The sequence below is a fragment of the Diabrotica undecimpunctata genome, chromosome 9 (assembly GCF_040954645.1).
Source record: "Diabrotica undecimpunctata isolate CICGRU chromosome 9, icDiaUnde3, whole genome shotgun sequence".
NCBI lineage: Eukaryota > Metazoa > Arthropoda > Insecta > Coleoptera > Chrysomelidae > Diabrotica > Diabrotica undecimpunctata.
The window spans coordinates 34,075,934-34,102,555 of record NC_092811.1 but is presented as its reverse complement, the minus strand read 5'-3'; the positions used below and the strand labels follow the sequence as shown (position 1 = coordinate 34,102,555).

At 32.9% G+C, this 26,622-nt stretch overlaps 1 protein-coding gene across 1 annotated transcript; it reads left to right on the top strand.

Annotated features, from left to right (window-relative positions):
* The first annotated feature begins 1,895 nt into the window (after positions 1-1,895).
* LOC140449361 (zinc finger protein 385D-like) lies at positions 1,896-21,535 on the top strand. Its single transcript, XM_072542505.1, has 3 exons — positions 1,896-2,112; positions 13,345-13,516; positions 20,648-21,535. Exons 1-3 carry the CDS (start codon positions 1,936-1,938, stop codon positions 20,785-20,787), a joined length of 489 nt encoding a protein of 162 aa, XP_072398606.1. The 5' UTR covers positions 1,896-1,935; the 3' UTR covers positions 20,788-21,535.
* Positions 21,536-26,622: the final 5,087 nt, after the last annotated feature.

Sequence of the window (26,622 nt, the reverse complement as noted above, 5' to 3'; positions counted from 1 at the left end):
CCTTTTCTTCTCATTTTTCTCTTCTCGGGCAGCGTCTACTTCTTTAGGCGTCGCTTTAATTTTTTTGCGTCTGGCGACATTTACAGCTTCATCTTCAGAATCCGACGAAGTATTTGGATGATAACTTGACTCTGATCCTTCGAAAGGTTATTCAAATTCAATGTCAGTGTTATAGTGTCGATTTTCCGCAGCTTCATTGATATTTTCTACGTTCAATGTTAGATCCCTACTGACATTCTCCACCTGACTACTGTCCTTTACATCAACATTCATACCATTATCTTCTGTATTAATACTAGCCAGGCATCTGCTTTGGGTGTCATTTTTTAAATGAGATCCTGTTTGAATAGCAGTACTCTTTGGTTTCAAAATAATACAGGAATGTACTTGAATGTTTTGTGAAGAGAGTGATGAAGAAGCAATGAGCTGGAAACTGGAGGATTCTTCTCGAAAGGTCTCATAAACTTGTTCAAAACCTGTATTTGCTTTTTTTCAATCTTCTTTATGACGGCTCTTAAGTTCTGCGACTTCCTCTTTAGAATGTGAAATTTCATTGGTAGTACTTTCATTCTGGTCAATATCAGAATTCGCTTTTAGACTTTCTAGTGCTGATTTGACATTTCTCGAAGCCCGGCTTGCCTAAAACTAAAACAAAAAAACACTTATTTTGTTTCCAAAGAAACCTCGTAAATCAATATTGTAAATGCTTGATTATATTTTGGTAGGTAACAAAACCTCGTATCACAATTTTTTTTACTTAAAAATTCACTGTAATACATTATTTTGGAAATTCTTGTACCAACTGACAAGTTTTTGCTTTTCCTTAATTGATTTATATAATTTGTTTCAGTTGATCAATTGAAATATAATAATTGAGTCATCATAACCTCATGTTTCTGTTTAACGTAAAACAATGCATCTACGTATTATTAAAACAAAGTAATAAGTTGTTTTCACTTACCATAGCTTCTAATAAACAGTTATAATTCTTATAAAGCTATATAACTGCACAAAAATGTTCAGTATTTAACAATTTTTCAGACACGTGTTGACTTACGTGGTTTCGTGTACAACATGTGAGATACAAGGTTTCTAAATTCGAGTGACGGAGGTGCAATTTCACATGCTTTGTAATAAGAGGTTTCTCAATCGATGCAGCTCGATTTCCTAATATAGGCCACACAAAAAACGCAAAACCATCGAAAATTGAGATACGTGGTTTTGACATCTTATCGACGATATGCCAATCAATTTGACGCTGGATTTGTGAAAAAGGAATGGAATACCCTAAGATGACAACTTTTATTCAAGACATTTCAAGCTATATTATTAGCATCGACTATAGAGAGTGCCCCAAAGTCATTTAAGATTATTCTTGAAAACCAACGATTTCCGAAATGGAAGAAATATGTTACTGAATATTGAAAAAGAAAGGAAGTTTGGTGCCTCGCTTATAGGAACGCATCAACACATGGCGACCAAACCAATAATTTCAGTGAAATAACAGTAAGGCTTTTTAAAAAGCTTTTGGCGAAAAAGTTCAACCTTTTTCACTTTATAGCTGGCTTGCAGGATCCAGAAAAAGTATTACATATTAATAACAGCATTGATAACATTGATGAAAATAATGTTAGAGAATATATTATTTTAAACAATATATATATTACACAATTAACAATAATTTTATAAACAAGACTAGGAAAAAGTTTCATTCAAATTTTCGATTTGTAACAACTATCTACTTGAAGTAAATTTTTAAAACACGGCCGCCCATTTTGAGACATTCTGTATAGATGTTTTAAGAAATTATTTTAATAATATAGAAAACAGCAACACATTCAACTCAGCTGGACTAATGAGTTAAGTTTTTACGGTTCTAAAACCCAAGCCAAAAAACTAGTACAGGCATACTTCGCATTGACCATTTAGTTGAAAATGGCAAAATTTTTACATACTTTATTATACATTGTCTATTCGGTAACCGTTGAAATGTCGGGAGAAATTCACAATCGGGTAGAAGATCTACCAAAAAATTTTTCCAATAAAAAATCCGATAGTGAAGGAGATACCGATAAAGAAAATGGAGCAGATGATTTCAAAAAACAAATTCAGGCAAGTAAATTGTTTTATCTGTTTATTGATCACTAGAGTAAGACCTTGTAATTGCATATATTTAATTTGACTATTCTCCACGCCGTGAAATCATGAAATAAATATGAAATAAAAATCTTCAAAAATATGTTATTGCAAATAAACTCACTTTCATATTTGTACTAAGTAATTTATAGCCCAGTCTGGTTATACAAAAATCATCGATTTCACGGCAAACTGTTTCGCAGATATCTGAAGCTTTTAAGACATAGGGGAGGGTTACTAGATGACGAATAGATAAAAAGATACTCCTATTTTTACCTTGCGTTTTTTTTAAACAATAATTTATGGTCAGAATTTGATTTTTTATCTATAAGTTTTTTCCCTTATAATTTAAATAAACAATATTTATACCATTTTTTTATATCAAGAATATCTTTATTTTCCCGTTTTTTCAATTAAAATTGATAAATAATTTACGGAGATATTTGCAAAAAAGCAGTTTTTTTGCACTAATTTATAAATTTAATTAATTTTTTTATTAACAAAATAAAATGGTATTAATACATTTAAACATCAAGGAATTACCATCTTTTAGATTTGTGCGAAATTTCCCCCCGATCAGTCGAATATTTTATAAGTTATTTAATTTGTTTATCCCTGAGGAGAATAAAATGTTATTAATATATTTCAACATTGAGGAATTACCGTCCTTTAAATTTGTGCGAAATTTCCCCCCGATCGGTCAAATAGTTTAAAAGTTATTCAATTTGTTTATCCCTGGGACTAATTATTTAAACCATTGATCTTGCCCTATGAATGATGCTAGACACATTTAACAAATTTCATAGGATTCTTTAAGACTTATACTATCTCAGAAGTTAAATGAATATTGAGTTTTCATCGAAATTATTTACAAAATAAACGTTTGAAAAAGGGGTATGTTTTTTACTTATAAACAATTGTAATAACTTCTATATTTTTCAAGCTACAGACTTGTACGTACAACCATTAGATAGCTGGTAAAAAAACTCACATTTAACAAAATAAATAAACCTTCTATGAACAATAGGAACGAAGTTAGCGACAATTTTTTTGTTAATTATATCTCCATTGTTTAGAAACATTAAGAAGTAAAATTTGCACAAATTTTAAATGAAAATCTAAACTTTATATTGAATTTTATAGCTATAAAATTCATCCAATTTTTCGAAACTTAAAACCTTTCGAAACGAAGTTACTTTCGAAAGATCGACATAGGAAAGTGGAGGGGAAACTGTTTTATCTCCTCGCTGCAAAATTTAATATTATGGTTACAGATTTATCATTCAAAAGCTTCAACAGTTCTGTAGGAATTTCATCAGGTCCATTTGCTTTTCCATTTTTAGCGTTTCTTATTGCGTATTCTACTTCTTCTTTCAATATGTCTGGCCCAGTTGCATTGATTATCTGAGTTAAGTTGTTTCTATCGTCTTCAAATAATTCATTCAGGTATTCTGTCCATCTTTTTATTTTATTCTCTAGATCTACAATAAGATTTCCATCTTTGTCTTTAAGTTTACCTATTTGGCATTTCTTTATGCTTCCTGTTATCTCTTTTACTTTTTTGTGCATATTGAACGCATCGTACTTTTTCTCATAGGTTTCCATTTCTTCACCTTGTTCTTTAATCCACTCCTATTTGGCTTCTTTTATTCCCTTTTTTATGTGTTTATTTATTTCTTTGTATTTGTCTGGGTAATTCTTTATCTTTCTTCTTTGTTCCATCAAGTCTAGTATATCTTGTGTCATCCACCCCCTATTCTTTGTTGTTGTTTTTGTAAGATGTTTATTTCCTGTGGTTTGTATAGCTGTATTTATGTACTTTAATTTTTGGTTAACGTTGTTTGTATCGTTAATTTGTTGCTGCACTGAACGGAGGTTTTCATTTATTTCTTCTCCTGTTTCTTGTCGTATATTTTTGTTTCTTTAAAGTTTATTTAAATCTAGTGACTTTCTGTGTGGTCTTCTAATCTTTTTTGGTCGTGCCTCTATCACAGTAACTACCGGGTTATGATCTGAGCCTATATCAGCTCCTGGGTACGTCTTAGTACATTTAACAGCATTATGATACCTCCTTGCTATCATAATGTAGTCTATTTGATTTCTCACTATTTTTTCTTTGGTATGTTGTGGAGATGTCCATGTATATAACCGTCGAGGAGGTAATTTGAAAAAGGTGTTTGTTATTACGAAGTCTACACTTTGGCAAAATTGAATCAATCGATCTCCTCTGTCATTTCTGTTTCCAAGCCCATATTTTCCTACTTGTTCTCCTACCTTACCTTGACCCACCTTGGCATTAAGATCGCCCATTAATATGTTAATGTATGGAAAGACTGACTTAATAAGTGAAGACAAACAACCTGCAACAAAAAGGTTCAGACCTGACAGTGAAGTCGAATAAATGAACCAAATTTTAACTTTTAAACCAATGTATGTAAAGAAAATAAAAAAAGTAAAGTTCAATAAACATTGCAAAATTTATTAAGGCAAGTGATGAAAAAATCGACTTATTTTATCGAAGCAGTAAGGCAGATTAGATTAATATTGTATATCATATTTGTAAGAAAATTAGAATAAAAATCAATATTGTTAATTATAAAAATACAAACAATTATAATTAATATAAGGAATATAATAATATAATGTGTAAAAATTACCTGAAATTTAATTTATAAAATATATAAGTATTATTACATCATTGATATAAAATGAAAAAACATATGTTGATTTTCCGGGATTTTCAGAGATTTATGAGGGGTGAAAATTATGTCATCATTATTAATACTGCGACAGACTATTCGAGAAAATTAAAAAAAAGTAAGTATTTAGGGTGAATTTCAAATGGACTCAATTTTTCCGAGTTTTCCCATATTTTCCGGCCAGTGAAAACTATGTAGTTATTCATATTTCGACGAGCTACTCCAGAATAAAAAAAAGAGGCTTGCAGCTGCAAAGGAAGCCGAGATAATGTAAATTTTTCCTACGTTGCAATTTGAAGTTCCGATGCCGAAAAAAAAAACGGAGCTGAAACAGATATCCTCTCCACTTTCCTATGTCGATCTTTCGAAAGTACCGTCCTTTCAAAAAATTAGATAAATTTTATAGCTATAAGTTTCAATATAAAGTTTAGATTTTCATTCAAAATTTGTGCAAATTTTACTTCTTAATGTTTATAAAACAATGGAGATATGGTTTTTTTAAAAATAGTCACTACCTTCGTTCCTATTGGTCATAGAAGGTTTTTTATTTTTTAATGTGAGCTTTTTTACCAACTATCCAATGGTTGTACGTACAAGTCAGTAGCTTGAAAAATATAGAAGTTATTACAATTGTTTATAAGTAAAAAACATACCCCCTTTTCAAACGTTTATTTTGTAAATAATTTCGATGAAAACTCAATATGCATTTAACTTCTGAGATAGTCCAAGTCTTAAAGAAACCTATGAAATTTGCTGAATGTGTCTAGCATCATGCATAGGGAAAGCTCAATAGTTTAAATAATTAGCCTCAGGGATAAACAAATTAAATAACTTATAAAATATTCGACTGATCGGGGGGAAATTTCGCACAAATCTAAAAGATGGTAATTCCTTGATGTTTAAATGTATTAATACCATTTTATTTTGTTAATAAAAAAAATAATAAAATTTATAAATTAGTGCAAAAAAACTGCTTTTTTGCAAATATCTCTGTAAATTATTTATCAATTTTAATTAAAAAAACGGGAAAATAAAGATATTCTTGACATAAAAAAATGACATAAATACTGTTTATTTAAAATATAAGGGAAAAAATTTATAGACAAAAAATCAAATTGTGACCATAAATTATTGCTTAAAAAAAACGCAAGGTAAAACTAGGAGTATCTTTTCATCTATTCATCATCTAGTAACCCCCACCTATGTCTTAAAAGCTTCAGATATCTGCGAAACATTTTTCCACCTTTTTTTTTTTTTAACCAGACTGGGCTATTAATGCTAATAGCATTTACATGAAACTTTAAACGGTTATTTTTATTTATTTCAATGTTTGTACAATTTCTTCTGATTACAAAAGCATATTGTCATGGTACATGCAATAGGTTGAATGTCAATTAGGTGTAATTTTACAGGAAGGACTAAAAACTGATTTTTCGTTTTTTAGTTAGTTAAATATGTTTTATGACAATAAATTTTGTTTTGAAATTGAGTATGAATTTATAATAGATTATAAAAGTGGTTGTTAACTTTACAGTTTTTGAGGAATGTTGACATAGGATATATTGCGACTTAAAATCAAACCATTTTGATGACACAGGTGAAATTAATTTCAGAATAGAAGTCATTAAAGTTTTTATTTACTATATAAGAGCGAAGAACAAATTTATTTGTGAGGTAATGTCTCGTAGAATTGACGATCATCTTGTGGAATTAATTGTTTTAGTTCTTGTAAGTGTGCATATTTCGACGCTTCGATTGGAATTAGCCCTGTGTACAGTTTGAGATGGTTTGGTAGTGACTCTAGGCGCTTTGATCTTACAGGTAAATCAGCCCATTCGTCTTGGAAGCACAGATGTAACGAATAATGCCATTAGGGGTATACTGAAAACCAACCACATCGTTAACACAGGGATTGCTGGCTTTGTTGCCAGGTCGAATAGTTTTGTAGTATACTGGTTCAAATGCATAAAAATCATCATTCATACAATAGATTGTTTCATAGGGATTCGGTCGTTGTCTCGCAGATTGAATTATTGGAATCTAGTCTGCTGGTGTATAGACCTCTCGACGATTGCGCAATTTTTTTTCAATACTAGAATGAATAGAGTCTACTTCCATGAAGGTGTGTCCAACTTTCAAGTATTTTTGTTCAATAATTACTTTTGTTTTAATGCTTAATTCAAGCAGTGCATTAGAAAACTTGGTATATCGGTTCTGGTAACCACATCCATCACTCCAAATCGTAATTTTTTCTGGGTGTCGTTTTTCTATCACTTTTGTTAAAAAGTCTGTGTAAATTGACGCAAATACGTCACTTTCGATCCCTGCCACAGCTTCGTGCCAAACGTAGCAGACGGCATTTTTAGTACTTAAGTTAAGGAAAGTCTCATTGTGGACTTTTAACTTAGTCTTGTAGTAATTTGCACTTGAATTTAGTCTTGGAGCTAAAAGAATAGGCTGTAAATCTACAGTATAGGTTTCAGTGTTAGCATTATTGTTGGATTTTTCTTTGTCTCTTGTTTTCTCTTCTCTTGCTAATTGCTTCTTTTGCTGATGTTTCTGGAATGTTTCTTCATCGCACGTTCCTTTCGTATACTATGTGCATGTATTACATTGATCGTTTTTTGGAGTATAAAGATCTATATTCATTGTTTTTAAAGTAATGTAAAAGCTTTTCCAGGACGATGCAGTTTTGTTTTGTGTTTGACAATCCTCTTCATAAAAGCGGTACATCTCTTGCAGACTAGACCACAAGTGCTCAACGTAAAGTTTAGTGGAAGCCGCTCGACAATAATGGCTTTCTACTTTAGGTAGTAAATTCAGAAATTCTTCTACATTATTGTTAACTCTATTTGGTCTTTGTCATGGTGCCTGATTTTCTTGTTCTTCTTCTTCCTGTTCTCCGTTTTCCTGACTTGTACTGGGTTAATCTGATAAAATCCAAGAGCGCACAGTCTTTTCACCAACGCTTAATGTGTTTGATGATGTGAAAAAACACGTTTCTTCACATCATCTTCATTTTCTTTTCTTCTTCTTTAGGTACCGTCTCCTCTAAGGAGGTTGGTAATCATCACAGCTATTTTCACTTTTGGGATTGCAGCTCTGAACAAGTCGACGGAACTGTAATTATACCACTTTCTCAGATTGTTGAGCCAGGAGATGCGTCTTCTCCCAATACTTCGTTTTCCCTGTATTTTTCCCTGCATTATGGTTTGTAGCAACACGTATTTGTCCCCTCTCATAACGTGGCCGAGATATTGTAAGTTTTTTATCTTAATCGTATTCATGATTTCCATTTCCTTTGTCATCTTTCTGAGGACCTCAACATTTGTTATTCGGTCTACCCAACTTATTTTTAATATTCTTCGGTAGATCCACATCTCGAATGCTTTAAGTCGATCGCTCACCTCTTTCTTTAAGGTCCAGGCCTCCACAGCACCGAAAACACATATGAACGTAATATTCTTATTTTGAGTTGCAAACTAAGGTCTCTGCTGCATAATACTTTTCTCATCTTATTAAATGTTGCTCTAGCTTGTCCAATTCTCATTTTTATTTCTTCTGTATACTCGTTATTTTCATTAATAATTGTACCAAGATATCTGTATTTTTTTTACTTTTTCTATTGGAATCCCTCTTATGTTTAAAATGTCTTGTGTTTTGGAAATTGTCATAAATTTTGTTTTATTAGCGTTATCATTAAGCGTTAGTCCGCTTTCCTCATTAGCATTTACTACATTATCTAAAAGTGTCTGTAGATCTTGTATATTCTCTGCAATTAGTATAGTATCATCAGCATATCTGATATTGTTGATGGGTCTGCCGTTGACTTTTATTCCAATTGTTACATTTTCGAGTGATTTTTAATTATTTCTTCCGAATATATATTGAACAATAAGGGGGAGAGTATGCAACCTTGCCTTACGCCTCTTTTTAGCTCTACTTCCCCCGAAAGTTCTTTGCCTATTACAGTCAAGTAAAAAAGTCAAGCCTTTACAGTCAAGTAAAAAGAAAATCCGGTGTTTTTTCTTGAAGTAGTAGTAGTTTTTCTTCTGTATTTTGGACGTGCCTGCAATACAGACCCAGTGATGTAAACTTTTTTAGCCTCCCAAGATGACAGATTCCAAAAGTACGAATGTATTGACTGTAGATCATCCTCACTAATCGTATTACATTTGAAATCTTGTCTTGGACCTTCTTTACCTTTTTTCGGCTGAGGGTGCCCATTACATCTTGACCTTAGGCATCTAGATTCCTTAATTTTAGTTTGCTTATATTTTTCATTTTCTTATTTTTCAAATCCAACATAAGACTTCCCCTCCAATCTTAACTTGGCATTTTTTAATTTCTCCACTCATTTCGGTTAACTTGACCTTTACGCTTTCTTGGTTTTGGTTGTTCTTGATGTGTAAAAATATTTTGGTCTGTATCCGATATTGAAAGCGGCTGTTGTCGTATTGGTATATTAGCGACCGAATGTATATTAGTGACATCATCTGCTGTTACATCTGTATCAGTTTCACTTTCGGATGGAGCATAAAATTCATCTGATCCTGAACTAAAATCTATATCTGATTGCTTCTGCATGACTTCATCGAGCTTTTCTACAGGATAGATCTGTGTTGTGTACTCCATTACATCATGACACTCAATGGAGGGTGTAATCGCTCCAATCGAAGTGGTTGGTTCGGATAAATGTGCAAGCAGTTCTTGGTCTCTAATATCATGCTGTGTTATGACGGGTTTTGATGTCGTTGATAGTACTTGATCACCTGTCACTTCAACGACTAATTTCGAAGAGTCCTCTTGACGTGAGCTGGGCTGACTAACAGAGCTGGCTTGATATTCGTTGAATTCACCAATACTAGAACTAAGAGCCAGCTTCACCAAGATGCGGCTTATTCTTGCAACAAATAATAATAACATAATACTAACTCCACATCACCAACATACATTCAACACCAAGGAACTATCTATATGTTATCTAATCCAGCACTAATGAGAAAAAATAAAACTTAACATCGAGCTGTGATGTAATTTTACTTTCAAATGAAATTTATGTTGACTTTTCAGGAATGTCATTGAGTCAAATAAATATCATAAGAACGATTCCTTTATTCCCATATTTTTTCGTTAGCGCCTTTATAATGAACATTATTATTGTCTCAAAAATTGATTTTTTGATATTTTGATTTTTTCATTAATGAGGAATAGGATGCGAAAGAGTGATGCACCGGAATTATTTGGTAGCTGTATAAAAAGGATGACCAATTCGAATGTTCTTAATAGTTTCTGTTCTTCCCACAGTATCTATTTGTTTCCATTGTTTTCAATCATCAAAGCAATTTGTAAATCTTGTAGAAATGTGTGAACCGTCTTGACGTCCTTAATAATATATTTTTCTATTGTTAATTTTCATCTTTCCTGAATCAGGCCATTGGAGGTCGCTGATTCCGAATATATCGATATTCAGTCTTTCCATTTCTTTAACTACAGTATGCACTTTTCCAGCTTCATATAGACTTCTAACATTCCAAGTCGCTACATTGCAAGGTTTTCGCATGCCGACGGCAGGGGAGACCTTGCAGTCTTGTGATTTTCCTCCTGTGCCTGATATTGTTTTCCGAATTTCATGATCAGTAGTATTTGGTTATATTTTTGTTAGTCAAAAGATGTTCTCCATATAAAAGTATCGTCAAAACATACCTACCCCTTTAACAGTATAATTTTTGTGTGTATGGATAGATGGTAGCATCTAAATAGTTTTGATATTTTAAAATTTTTTTTTCTCCCTTTGATATTTAATTTCCGTATAATGATTCCGATTTACGTTCATATTTATTCCAAGATAAGTGTATTTCTTTAATTTTTTTCAAGACGTTGCCTATTCTCATATAGTATTCAACGACAGATAGTTTGTATTTTTTAATTCTCTTGGTAGATATCCGAAATCTTTCAAAATTTTTCATCGTTTTCTGTAGAGATATTAGCTATATTGACAGGCTATATTGACAGCATCTTTAAATAATAATGTAGATTTTCCGTACCTTGTCAAAAGCTTTTAAGTCATGATTGTCCTGTGGTCTGTGAAGATCAAAAGTCTGTCTCTTTTATGTTCAATATGCGCCACACTAGTAAGATAAAAAATGAGAAGATTATCAGATGGCGCCTTGAATGATCATGCTATAGTTTCGATATTCAGTACCGACCAGGAGTTGAGAATGTAGTGCCAGATATTTTCTCACGAGTGAGCTGTTCAATAAATCCTCGACCAAGTCTATTTGAACTACATCAATCCTTGTGTCATCCAGGAATCACCAGAATGGTCCATTGGATAAAGACACGTAACTTACCATATACTATTGATGAAGTCCGTGAAATGACCAATCGCTGTCCTATCTGTGCAGAAATAAAACCAAAGTTTTTGAAAACTCAAGGGAGATTAATTAAAGCTACTTCGCCTTTTGAAAGATTGTCTCTGGATTTTAAAGGACCGCTTCCATCTAGATCTCATAACAAATATATCCTAACAATTGTTGCCGAATATTCTCGATTCCCCTTTGTATATCCATGTCAAGATGTTTCAGCGAAAACTGTTGTGAAGTGTCTTACAAACTTATTCTCTTTATTTGGAATGCCTAATTATATCCATTCAGATCAAGGGGGGGCATTTATGTCTCAAGAAATCAAAACAGTTCTCCATTCACAAGGAATACCTACAAGCCGAACAACATCTTACAATCCTGAAGGCAATGGCCAGACAGAAAGATATAATGGAATTATATGGAAAACTATTTCTCTTGCTTTAAAATCTAAACATTTAAAAACTGAACAGTGGGAAGAAGTAGTTGAGATAGCAATTCGTTCTCTTTTGTGTACATCTACAAACAGTACCCCTCATGAGCGAATGTTTCATCATTCCAGAAAAGCTATAAATGGAGCTGCGCTTCCTTCATGGTTGATAACCCCCGGAAAAGTATTTATGAAAAAAATTGTGAGGCAGTCCAAATATGAACCCCTCGTTGAAGAAGTACAGCTAATTGAACCAAATCCAAACTATGTTGTTGTTAGACGTAAAGATGGTAAAGAAACAACAGTAGCCTTAAGACAACTTGCACCACGAGGAGATGCATCTCTACTGGATTGTGTTAGTGGATCGGAATCTGCGGTTTCTAATGAACAGTTTATCAAAGATCCACCAAGCCCTAGATTGAGTATATGTGAGGAAAATCCAAATATTTCTCCTGTTAACGTTCTGGAAGATCAAGGTAATATTGAAAGTGTTTTAAAGGAAGAAAATAAAGACAGTCTTATTAGAAGAGGTACCAGGGAAAGAAACACTCCTGCTTACCTTAAAGACTGTTCAAAAATAAAGTTGGGGTGAATGTCCTGTGGTCTGTGAACTGTGTTTGTCATCTTAGTTTTAGTTAATGTCATATGTAATTGTCAGGTTATTCATTCAAACAAAACAATGCTAATTTCTTGTATATTAAAACCTAGTTTATAAAGGTTTTGCATTTCATTACAATGATGTTGTTCTTCTGCGTTTAACACGTTTACCTTAGATCGAAGAATCGATTACTGCCGAGAGAGATGAGTTTCTCCACTCTGTCTCGTACTGCATCTTCGACTCAAATACCGTTATGCTGTATTTAGTTTCGTTTGCTGACTATCAGATATTTAGTTTTCTTAACATTGTTTTTTAATCCATACTTATCGCAAGTCTTTATACCATACTATCGCAAGTTATTTTGTTCTTTAAATTTTGAATTTTTGTCTGTTCTGTATGGTCCGCGTTGTCGCCGTGTCATCATCGTCGTTATCCGCTCTATCTGAGGGTTCATTGTAATTTCTATGAAAAAGGTCAGAAAATCCCGATACATCGAAATCAACTTTTCTTTTAATGGGAAAGAGGTGGTAAATCTTCTAAAGACCACACCAGGCCGTATCCCGTTAAGCATGCCCTGGCGTGTGTTGGATTTACGGTGGCAGGCACCATCCGCACGCAGGCCTCCCAGAAGAGTCGTGCTCACAGATGCAACCACCAAACTCCCTTCCTACTAACAAAAGTCCACCCCTTCAACCGGACAACTCATGCGGTAGGTCCTCTCTACTCTCTAGACCGGTGCATCACATGAATAGCCTGTCTTTTCTTTCTCTTTCTCTCTTTTACATCGAGATGACCTAGGAGATCTCCAAAACGATGGTATGAGAGTTGGACATGGAAGTCCCAAGAGTTATCCTAGTTATCTAGTTTCCTTTGCAATATAGAACGTTACCGGTCTCTGCTGCAAACTGGAAGTTCTTGATTCTGCTAACTCTAAAATATATCATGTAACTGATAGGGTGTGTTTAGATTATCGCTCTGCTATTGATGAGTTATCGCTACGATAAAATATTTTTAAAACAAAAATAATCGAGCATCGTTATGTGTCTTTTATTTTTTTTGTTTTAATATAATTTTATTGCAATATATGTATTGATTAATTAATAGTGTTTAATATTTTAGCCGTTATCGTGCGACATTTGTAGAGTCAAGGTTACCAGCACCAAAATTTTTCAAAGGCACCTTGACGGCAGGAAGCACAAGTTAAGGGCAGAACGCCAAGGAAAAGAATTCAAATGCGAACTCTGTGATATTATAGCCAATAGTGAAATTCAGCTAGAAATTCATTTTAGAAGTAAGTTATTATTTTTAATCTCCAATATAATACTTTTTTGCGGATTTCCTCGGTTAGTCAGTCCAGCGCATCTAGAATTTGCGGGAGGGGGGGTTTGGTTGGGCACCAAAATTTTTTTTGTGCTACCTCCATTTTGAGTCCTAAAAATTTGGGTTCTAGTTTAATTTAAAGTACTAAAGATAGCAAATCCAAAGATTCAGATAATCTGTTATCCTGCCTACCAACTAAAATCACCCTCTCCCTCTCCTACTCGTGCGCAGTTGACTGTCGCACGTACCGTACTCCGAAAGTGGGATGGCCGCTGTAAGGCTGACGACAGTTTTGGAACACTCCCTTCTCTTATCTAGATCTTATCTCTGTCGTTGGCCCGGTTGGCATTTCTCTTCTTCTTTCCTTTTAGTTACTGTTCAGATGTAATTGTGAACACTATTCCATCCCTCCTTACTTCCCGTCATCTTCACGATCATCTCTCTCACAGTCACAGGGTTTATACCTATTTTTCTATACATTCTGTTTCTCTCCACTGTACATCTATTACACTCCAACATTGTGTGAGTAACAATGTCGGAATATTCGCAGTATAGGCATTTATCTGTATCTGTCTTTCTGAACCTATGAAGATACGCCCTAAAACAGACAATATACTCAGTCCCTTAGGCTAGACATTAGCATCTTGTTCCACTATGGAACATCTTCTGTGTTGTTCCACTCTTATTGCCATCTTTCCCTTTCTTATTTTTTTTATGGCTGTTATTAAATGTTCTCTGCTCTCATAGAGATGTCTCCTTTCTACTGCTAACACATGCAAAGGAACACAACCCGTGATAGAATACAGTCCTGTAGGCGCATGCTACTCGTAATAGACTCTTCTAGAGTAGTACTTCTACGAGTAGAAGAGTAGTACCAACTCTTCTTCTTGTTTCTTAGAATAAACTGGTTTGTGACACCCTAGTCATATTTTGGCTGAATTCTCTCATTTACGAATTCCTTTTTGAACTTTTCTTAGTCTCTCTTCAAGTGTTGACCGAGGTACCTCAAGTAGTTTCGATGCCAAGATAATCAATTATTTCCTCAAGAACCTTTTCTATGGCTTGTTGCATACATTTCTAACGCCAAGACTGCCGATTAGTTTTTCGTTTATTTTTATCATACTAAGCCTAAAACGAAACAAAAAATTTTCAAATAAAAAAATTACCCTAACACTAAGGCTAGGCGCACACACATCGAATTTGGACGGTCGATAAAAGTTCAATCGAACTTTTATCGATGATGCTTTGCACGCACACTACACGACATTTATTCGATGACGTTTGTTAATCCACAAGGGTTTGTTAGGTGGAGTACACAAAATCACAATGGACAACACAGAATTGCGTAGCAACACAGAGACAGAGCTACGTACGTTCAGGAGTGTCCAAAAAATGCAACTGGTCCTCTGGTCGGTCGACAATCGACAAAGATCGATGTGTGTGCGCGCGTTCATTTGGTACTATACGCCTTGGAACGACGGCAACGAGTCCAGTGTTGCCAGGTGACATGAACCGTTTTGCGGTAGAGCGAACTTGAAAAATACGGTAGAAAACGGTAGAAATACCATAAAGTTGACAAATTTGTTGTTTTTTATATTATGTAATGCCAATGGTTTATTGCAATGGGCCGGACATGTGATACGAATGGGAGAGGATAGGCTACCAAAACGAGCACTGAACGCCAGAATGCAGGGAAACAGACCAGTTGGAAAGCCAAGAAAGCGCTGGGAAGACACAGTAAGCAGCGACGCACAAGCACTTTTAGGCGTCCGTGTATGGAGAAGAGCAGCCACAGACAGACAAGGGTGGAGGCAAAAAATAAAGGAGGCCAAGGCTCATTTTGGGCTGTAGTGCCGTAGAAGAAGAAGAATGGTTATTTAAATGCCTTTTTATAAGAGTACGTTCATTTGTAAATAATTTTCACCAGAAAATACATACAAAATTTTTAAAAACATAATTTTTATTAAAAAATTAACCTAAATAAACTTCAAAAACATTAACTGAAATCAAAACTAAACCTAAAAATATGGTAAAACAAAACACAACGCTGAATTATAAAAAAATCAACCATTAGATCTCGTCAATATCCGAGTTCTGCTCGTAAATGTTTTTATTAAGAAGTTTTCGCATATCATTTTCTACTTTAAAATTATAGCAACTTCAGTCGGAGTCAACTATTCTCTTGCTATGTAGTAGTGCCTCAAAGTCTTTGTGCTTAATTTATTTCTCTGCTTATTTTTTAATGTATTGACAACCGAAAAAATTCTTTCTACATTTGCACTCGAATGCGGTAAGATCAATACATTAAAAACAAGTAGGGATAAATTGCGGAACATATTTAGTCCACTGCCATAATTCATTTCACTTACTTGACTGTAAAATGCTAATGTATCATTAGATTCAGGGAACTCAGTGTTTCGTAAAAGTCTCCACTCATTATCTAATGATTGAAGATCGCCCTGATTTATCCCAATATTGCTCAATTTTGGTGAAATAAGTATGTGAAATTGAATTAATTTTTCTACTTCGCACCAAATTAGGATTTATGAACTGCAAATCTTCCAAGATGTTATTTTTTATGGTAAACCTTTTTAATACTTTAACTTTACACATTCTAAATAATTTTTATCTACACTAGACGTAGAAATGTCAGAACCAAAATACATCTTATTAATGGGTAACATATTTCTGGGATTTTTATAATCTATATCCAATACTGCGGTTTTGTCAATGATGTCTCTTTTTACAAAACAGTCCAAAAGAGTTTTTATGAGAGATTTGACATTTGCATATAGGTAACTAATTTGTGGTGACTCATGACTTTTACTTTTTCCAAGCCAGCCTTTAAATTTACTTTCATCTTCTCATGAGATTTTATATACCTGGGAATATTTTCTTTTTTTCACAATGTTTGGCACTAGTGTCACTTATACTGCTATCACTGTCAGACATTATTACGTATTAAATATACACTTTACATTTATATTTACTTTTATTTAATTTACTAATGTTTGTATCTGGAGAACGATTTCCGAAGTGGAAATTGAAACGTCAATAAACGTATTTTAACCTTTAATTGTGGCTTATTCCCATTTAAATATAAATTAATACACTTTACACTTAATATAATTTACCCACAGAGCACTTGAATATGTGCAATAAGTAACTTTATAATATTATAATGAATTATTGTCGTCTCGTTACAAGTCAGGCACCGCCCGTAGGATTCAAGGATTTTACCAACGTTCCAACGTCTCATATTCTTTAAAAAAATTTCAAAACTAGAAACAAAAAATCTCAAAAAGATAATCATCAATTAAATATAAGTGTATTATGTTTTGTCAAATGCTTTAAATTAAAAAAACGGGAGTGGCAGTCCAGTGGGAATGCCGGTAGAAGTTATACTTCTATACACGCGTTCGCCGTTAAAAATTTATATAGGAGTCAATCTGCACAATCATTACATATGTAATGCTATAGGTAAGAGAGAGCAGAAGGAGAAAAAGAATTAGTTATATAGGTATATGGTGCATCGTTTGCTGTATATAATCATTTGACCTGTAATAGGAGTATAGTAAATGAAGGATTGTATCAATATTTTAATGAAAATATATATTTTAATTTTATATATGTATAAAAGGAGTTGAATGCAAAAAAAAAATTTTACACATACTCTGCAGTAAAATTCATTGTTTATTTGGTTATTAATATAAAAATTACAATACAATAAATATACTGCAACATAATTCAATATAATAATACAATATAAATTAAAATGTAATATGCATAAGTATTTAAAACTGCCAATATACATAACTTACTTTACGAAGATAAAAATAAAAAACCAACAACTCGGATTATGTTGTAAATTTTCATTTTATTTCAAAATTTATGTTTTTTGCGTATATTACATATATTTAATAAGATTAACGTGAGGTTTTTAAATATTTCAAAAATAAAATAGGAAATTCATAATTGGAATTCGAACTCACAACCACCAGCGTATGAACCAAACACGTAAAGGATTTGCCAATTAGACATGACACTAACGGATTTCAAAATTGACAGTTCTCGGTAAAACAGTGATTATTTTGAAATACAAAAGCCTAAAATAATTATAAACGTTTAATTTTAAATAATACAAAACATATCGCATAAATAATAATATTAATATATATTATATTATATATAATATTATATATATATACAATATTATATATAATATTAATAATATTAAATACAAAAGGAACATTTTTATTTTCGAGAGAGGAAGAGAGAAAATATATCTTCTGTCTCTCTCTTACTCATTATCTTACATATGTAATGGTTTCACAGATTCACTCTCATGCACATTTCCAACGCCGACCGTGCGTATAGAAGTATAACTTCAAAAATGCGGTAGAATAAGGCAGTGGCGCACCCAGAATTTGTCTTAGGGGGGGTTTTGAAATTTTTTTATGCTACCTACCTCTATTTTGAGTTCCTAAAATTTAGGTTTTGGTTTAATTTAAAGTACTGAAGATAGCGGTGCCAAACCGCTATGCATTCAGGTATCTATTATCCTGCCCACCAACTAAAACCACCCTCTCTTACTTGTGCGCAGTTGACTGTTGCACGTACCGTACTCCGAAAGTGGGGTGGCCACTGTAAGGCTGACGACATTTTTGGAACACTCCCTTCTCTTATCTAGATCTTATCTATTGTTCTGAAGCTATTTTCTTGTGGCATTTTAAAGAAATTACTATTTTAATGGGAATAAGCCACAATTGAAGGTTTTAATAAGGTTATTGACGTTTGAAATAAATCCAACTTGTAAATACAATACATTTTGAAGACGGCTATAGCCGTATTCCCGTTCTCCTCCGCCAATCCTCCCAGTCCAAGGTATGCTCCTCCTCCAAACCTCTCGATTCCATCGCTCTTCTAATTCCTTCATTCCATGAGCGTCGAGGTCTACCTCTTTTTCTTCTTCCAGGGGGCTTCCATTTGTGAAGTTTTTGGGGCCAACGTTCGTCAGGCATTCTCAATAGATGTCCAAACCATTTTAAACCTCTTCTTTCTATTCTGTCAATGACCGTTTCTGTAGCATTCATGTTATTTCTTATAGATTCGTTGGTCTTCCTTTCCTGCCGTGATGTTCTAGCACTTCTTCTCAAATAATCCATTTCAACTGCCAACAATCTTCTCTTCAGGTCTACATTAATTGTCCATACTTCAGAGCCATAACAAAGAACTGATTCAACCATTTTTTGCCCTATTCTTTTATTGTTCCTTTTGGAAACATTGTGATCCCACCATAAGGAGTTCAGACATCCTACAATTTTACGTTCCTGATTAATTTGTGTTTAATTTCGGTTTCTCCCAAGCTGTTCTTATTAATGAGTAGACCTAAATATTTAAATTTTGCCACTTGTTTGATTTACACGTCCTCGTCTATCAACACTTCAAACCTTGCATCTGAATTGATAACTAAGTAAATATTCTGTTTTCTTCATGCTGACTTGTAACCATCATTTTAAATATTCTCTCTATAACGCTTTATCATAAATTCTAGATCAAAAGAATTTTGAGCTAGGATGACTTGGTCATCCGCAAAGTTCAGGGAGAACAGTACGCCATTTCCTATGGGGATCCCCATTCCCTGGCAGGGGTTTTTCCAATTTTGGAGGGCTGTCTCAATATATAAATTAAACAGTAAGGGTGACATATTGCATCCTTGGTTTAGTCCTTTAGTTACTTTTATTGACTCTGATAGTCTATATCCGATTTTTAGGTAAGTAGTGTTATCCCAGTATACTTCTGTGATTATTCCTAAAAGGTATAAACTAATGTCGAGTTGTTGTTAAGCTTGCCACAATTTAAGTCTTGGAACTGTATCATACGCCTTTTCTAGGTCGATGAAGTTATCAGTGCAAGATCAAAGATCAAAAATTCAAACGTCAATAAACTTATTTTAACCTTCAATTACGACTTATTTCCATTAAAATAGTAATTAGATCTTATCTCTGTCGTTAGCTCGGTTGGTGTTTCTCTTCTTCTTCTTTCTTTTTTATGACTGCTTGGATGTAATTGTGAACACTATTCCATCCCTCATTCATACCTATTTCTTCATTCTGTTTCTTTCCACTGTACATCTATTACACTCCAGCATTATGTGAGTAACAATGTCGGAATATTCGCAGTATAGGTATTTATCTGTATCTGTCTTTCTGAACCCATCAAGATACGCTCTAAAACAGACAATCTACCCAGTCCCTTAGGCTCGGGATCAGCATCTTTGTCCACTGAGCAACATCTTCCTTGTTGTTCCACTCTTCTTGCCATCTTTCCATTGATCTTTCCCTTTCTTCTTTTTTTTATAGCTGTATGCTTTCTTCTCCCATAGAGATGTCTCCTTTCTACTGATAACACATGCAGAGGAATACAACCCGTGATAGTCCACAAGGCCGCCGCAGATGCAGTCCTGTAGGCGCATGCTACTCGCAACAGACTCGTTCTGTCTACTTTTTCATAAGCCTAATATTAGGTATCGATATCTAAATATAATGAAAAATATTATGAATTATTGTGTATTAATACAATAATACAATAATTATTGTGTTCTACTTATTTAAAGTGGTAATTTAATTATTCAATCAGCGTTTTGGATTTTTTGTTTTATGTATGAAAGACATAAGGTACATTTTCCTACTATTCTTTATATATTATTGTTTACTTTATATGCTCTGGGGGGGGGGTTTAAACCCCAAAACCCCCCCCTGGGTGCGCCACAGGAATAAGGTGTTAAAACGGTAGAGCGGTAGATCGAGGTGGAAAACGGTAGATCTACCGTAAAAACGGTAGACCTGGCAGCACTAGAACGAATACGGCAGCCGTCCATACAGTGACATTTATCGATCGCCACACGACATCGATGCAGTGCCGCTTGGTGATCGATGTGTGTGCACGCTCACATTGTTTCTTCGCGCCACCAAAGGAATTTGTTGGATCGATGTGTGTGCGCCTAGCGTAAAACACAGTGTACTCGTTCTTTGTTTTTAGTAGTATTTGTTACCTTTCATAACATTATATTTTAAATAAATTTCCTAAATTTCTGTTGTAGGTTTTCGTCATAAGTCAAAACTACAAAGAAAGGAGCATCCCCATTTCTTCCTGTTAACGTCGTACACTTCAAAAAGTTCATTTCTCGTATTTCTATGTTTTACTTGTATATTTTTAAACTTATTCTTGTTATTTAAATAATATGTTTTGTTATTGTTGCTTAAAATTTTTTATTCTATACATTATAAATTATATAGTTCTTTTTGTAAAGATGAAATAACTTTTTGTAAATTTGTACTGTATTTTAGAGTTAGTTCAACATCCATGAAGAGAAGTAGTAGAAAAATTTATTGGTCGAAATGATAATATTTTGATGTAGGTATCCCATTCAGACACTATAATCAAAATGTAGATTATAAAAGACGTAATCTATTTTGTTGTATTATAGTTTTTGTGTGGTGGGTAATAATTAATAAAAAATATCGTTTAGTGTACCGTAAAATGCAAATTTTTAGAGTGATAGTATTACTATATATTACTACATTAGAGCTGGTTTTGCGTCTAGTCCGTTGCGACTTTTTAGATCTAATGTAGATCCTGTACATCTACTACTTTTCAGAAGGCTTTATTTATACTTAGTTAAGTATACTTAATAATCTTATTTATTATTATTGTTTTTAAATGTTTTTGTATCATTTAAGAAACTTTGTAATTAAATATACACTAACATTTTCAATATTAACACTTATTTATACTTAGATGAGTATAATGGGACGTTTTTTAAATAGACTCATTCCTTGTGACATTATTTTTAGTAATAGCAACAATATTTATATAAAAAACCTTTGTATACTTACATTCGTACTATTTATTTAATGTAAGTTACTTCTTTTTTGTAAACTTATAAAAACTGTATTATGAAACGAAAAATAAGATGAATTTAAAATATTATGAGGCGTATTTATTATTTATGGCTTTTGTGTTATATTTTAGTTAGTATAGTATAGAATAGAATAGAATTTATTTAATCAATATACAAAAATAGTTTTGTTTTTGACAAGTCAAAGGAATAGTGACAATACATATAAAACATATAAAATTTTTGGCGAATTTAAACATTACAAACATGTATATATTTAATATTAACAGTTAAAAAGAAAAAAACGACAAACACACTTTGTGGAATTATAAAAAACATGAAATATATTTATAATAAGCAACTACCCTGACCAAACTATGGATTAATCCTATACTCGCTGACTATGGATTAATCTGTGCATCACTGATCTGGCTTCGGCTTGTATAAAGATATGAAGTGGTGGTAGATTCAGCAGGACTTCCAACGCTGCAGTAGGAGTTGTTTTTATGGCCCCCATAATACACAGGCATGCTAGCCTTTGTGTATTACCTAGCAGCCTTATTGCTCCCACTTGCTGCGTGTTTGTCCACCACGTCACCGAGCCATAGGTTATCATGGGTCTAATAACCCTTGTGTATAACCATAGAGTCATTTTGGGGTTAACTCTCCGTTTTTGAATAGAAACAATGTTTCAAAAAGTGTGATTTGATTTTAAGCTTAAACGATAATAAGTGAAGACATTTTACTTCATCTGGCAAAAAGTTATACAAACTAACATCAGTCGAATTTTTTATGCTCTTTGTTAACCTAAAACTTTGTGCTCTAATAGCATCTCTAGATCTTGTATCGTGATCATTGACGTTGGAGTTTATGTTAAACTTACCTTTGTTGGCATGAATTTCAATCAGCGTCTCATATATATATAGAGTGAAGGTAGTGGCATAATACCTAAATCCAGAAATAAAGGTTTACAGTGTTCCCTATACTCTGCTCTTGCAAGTACCCTCACTACTCTTTTTTGTAATTTAAAAATTCGATCTGCGTAAGAAGAATTACCCCAAACAGTTATTCCGTACTGCAAATAGCTATGAAATAGTGCAAAGTAGCACATTCTAAGGGTATTTTTAGGAATCATATAAACTAAGTTGCGTATTAAAAATATACTTGTAGCAAGTCTAGAACTTAAGTAATCTATATGAGCACTCCAATCCAAATTATCGTCTATAAAGATTCCTAATAGTTTAACACTATTTCTTGAGATATACTTCCAATCAGAACTAAAAATCAAATTCTGATTTTTCTCTTCATTTAGCTTTAGCCCATTATCTGAAAACCAGTTTTTTGCTTTCTGGATATCACTATCTATTTAAATTTTTAAATTATTCTTATTAATATCAGTATTTATGAGAGTTGTATCATCTGCGAAGCAAACACATTTTATAGGAAAAGTGTAGTGAAATAAATCGTTCAGATAAATAAGAAACAAAGTGGGTCCTAATATCGAACCTTGAGGTACACCATATTCGACAGTGTTAGTCTCAGAATAGCTGTTATTAAGAAAAACTGCCTGTTTTCTATTTGTTAGGTATGATCTAAATAGATTAAGAGTGTTTCCCCTAATACCGTATTTATGCATTTTTTTCAACAGTAATTCATGCGAAACACAGTCAAAAACTTTGGATAAGTCACACAATGTCAAAGACACAAAATGACCTTCCTCCGAACCATCAACTATACCTCTCACAATTTTCTGTATAGCTAGTGTAGTGCTACACTTTTTTCTAAAGCTATATTGATTACAGTGAAGTATTTTGTGTTTTTCTAGATATTCTACGAAACGAACATTTAGAATACTCTCAAAAATTTTGCCGAAAATGGGAATGATTGAGATGGGACGGTAATTTCCAATTTCATCTAAAGCTCCCTTTTTGAACACTGGTAGCACTTTTGTTACTTTTAAAACATCTGGGAAAATCCCCTCAGTAAGACAATTATTATAATCTATAATTTGTCAATAATAATATCGATTGTTTCCACAATTATTTTTTTGTTTAAGAAATAAAAATCCGTGCAGTGTGAATTTTTCAATTTATGCAAAACATTCCTGATTTCAGTATAATTAACAGGTAATAAAAATAAAGAGTCGCAAGGAGAGTGTACATCTTTCAAAAAATCTATGGCTACATTTTCATTTGTAGAATTAAAAGAACTTCTACTATGTTTAGCCACTGAAGTAAAGTAATTATTGAAATCGTTTGATGTAATCGCGCTTGGTCAGACTTTTTTATTTTGAAATTTATTTCTGTGGTAATTTATAACTTTCCAACTATCACGAGATATATTTTCTGAATTGGAAAAACAAATTCTCATAAGCCAGTTTTTTCTTTAATGATATTGTTGATTTATAGTGCTTCTTAAATTTTTTATACTCACTATATTCCTTTGTAAAATCAGCAATTATCTTGACTGTCGAAAGATTTTTTCGCATTTCTATTAGTTCATCATCAAACCAAGAAATTTAACGAATTTGCAACTATTTTGGATTATGGATGAAAGCTTTGACTTAAACGATCCTCTGTGTTGAGAAAACAATAGCAAATTCTCCCAATGTTAAAACTTATAAATGAAACGCACCAGTTGAGAATACAGTTAAGTGAATACAATTGACAGTTTACATTGTACCAATCTTAACTTCCTGTAAATAACAAATGGCGCTACTCATGTGTCATTTATTATTCCAAATGGTTATTTCGTTCACTGCACCAGTTGAGAATACAGTTAAGTGAATACAATTGACAGTTTACATTATACCAATCTTAACTTCCTGTAAATAACAAATGACGCTACTCATGTGTCATTTATTATTCCAAATGGTTATTTCGTTCACTGCATTTTGGAGGTGTCTTGTTGTTTCTTTGAATGTTTCACTGACGGTTAGTATTGCAGTTTCATCAGTAAATGTGGCTGTTCACTGTGGCTGTAAAAAGCATGATACTATGACTAACAAGATAGGATCTTCCCGTAGCACAAAATCGGTCGTGTTCGCGCATGCCGTCATTGGAGATCAGATTTGAATTCTTGTTAAAGTTAAATAGGATTTTTATGCATTCTGTGATGAAATTATTTAATTAGCAAAATAATAATATTAAATAAAGGTTTAATAATTACAATAATCGTACACAAAAAGATATCTCCAAACTATTTAATAAAGATTATTTATTGACACAAACAAAAAACTGACATTACGAACGTGCAAGTCTCCAATTACGTCACGACTTATGCGCAATATCTTATCTTCTTAATCATAGTATCATGGTAAAAAGCACAGACTAATAAAACATAACTATAGCATTGTTCATATAAAAATGCTTGCACGTCATTCAATATTTAAGACGTCAGAACCATACAGCGTTGCCAAAACATCAGAATAGTTAGTAAGTGAGGAATTTTTAAAATGTCAACTATTTGTCAAACTATTATATTAACAGTAAATACACTTAGTTTTAAGACTACTGCAATACACTAAAATACATAAGAAAACATTTGAATACAAAATTATACATTCTAAATTTTAAACTTACCTCTTTTAGGGCTTTAATAGTAAAAACGTCCCGCCATTATTTCTTGTTCAAAATAATCTATCTTATATGAAAGCTTATCAGCTTTCTACAGACTATTTACTTGTTTTGGCATAGCACAATCACAATACAGTGCAATAATTAGTTTTTAAAGCTATTAATCTAAATTTAATATGTATTTATAAATACAATTTATTAATATTATATTATATTATGATCAAACTGTGTAAGAAATCAAAACATAAACAAAACTCTTACTCTAAAAGAGCGGCAACACTTTATACACTTTTGCCAACTGTCAATAAAATTTGAAGTATTCCCATATCAGTTGCGTACAATTGTCTAATCTATTTAATTAAAGTTATTATTTTGTGAAATATTAGACTTATAGAGTTATTTCATAAAATTTATATTATTAATAATAACAAATGTTTTTGGTTATTTAGTCAATATAATTCTAAAATTTCCAATATAATGATGATTACATTTTTCTGATTATTACACCATGTTGACGCCTATGAAAGATCGAGCAGTTCCGTATGGGTTTCGTATTATTAGCTGTATTAGGAAAATTTGAACTCTAAGGTTGGCGTTCTGGAAATTTTAAATATAAGTGACGCCACTTTATATAAATTGTGAAGTGCAAGCATTTTTATATGAAAAATGCTATATTTATTTACTTATAACACGGTTACATATAATTCAACATAGCAGCGTGGACATTCGGAGCTGCTCATCGACATGACAACCTCACCCAAGCCGTAACTTTTCCGAAGTGTCTACTGTTCCGATGCAGGATTAATATTGTTACGATAAATATGAGTCATATTAAAAACCTGTAAACATCTTGTTATTCTCACTTTTGTTCTAGTATTTTCTCCGACCCGCTAGAAACCGGTCTAGCGTTCCCTTTCATTCGAGACAATTCAGGCCAACATCCGTGAGCTTCGAAGGGATTCCCGAACAACGGCTGTTTGATATATATAGCGGAACTTTCATTGTGTGAGGCACTCTGAAAATATAATCGGGTCGAGTTTCGAATTGTAACGCGGAAATAAATATTGTAAATAAATAATATAAATTAAAGTAGTTGTAATAAGTGTTAGAATATTTTTTATAATAAATAAAGTTAATAAATTAGACTAATAAACTCAGTTCAATATATAACATCTCATCTTTCGTTAGAGATCAAGCTTAATGGGAGCTTTTACCATTCTTCCGGAGCGCGTCCTAATATTGCAATCTGTGGATGTTTCATCTTGGGGAGGCTAGGACCCACACAGGGTTGTAAAGCCAAAATGATGATGATGATGGATGTTTCATCTCTAGGTAGAGATGGGCTTGTTTTTTCTTGTGATGAATTTAAGGTAGGCTCCTTTGATTCTAATTAAACCGATTCGTGTCTCGAATTTGGGTTCACTGTGGGTTCAATTGTAACACAGTCACGTAACACTGGCATATTACCACACACTATAGGAGTTTCTGACTTTTGGGTCTCGTCAGAATCTAGGATTCTATCGTCACCTCTGTCTTTTCTCACATACTAGAAAAGTGCAGTAACTTAAAATTTTCATAATCTCGCCTTTCTGCCATAATTTT

What these genes read in the sequence shown, in the direction of transcription:
- LOC140449361 (XM_072542505.1), top strand. Translation starts at nt 1,936, where the DNA reads ATGGCAAAATTTTTACATACTTTATTATACATTGTCTATTCGGTAACC. An exon ending in ATTTCAAAAAACAAATTCAG is followed by an intron (nt 2,113 to 13,344) that starts GCAAGTAAATTG and finishes TTAATATTTTAG; the next exon opens with CCGTTATCGTGCGACATTTG. An exon ending in GCTAGAAATTCATTTTAGAA is followed by an intron (nt 13,517 to 20,647) that starts GTAAGTTATTAT and finishes TTTCTGTTGTAG; the next exon opens with GTTTTCGTCATAAGTCAAAA.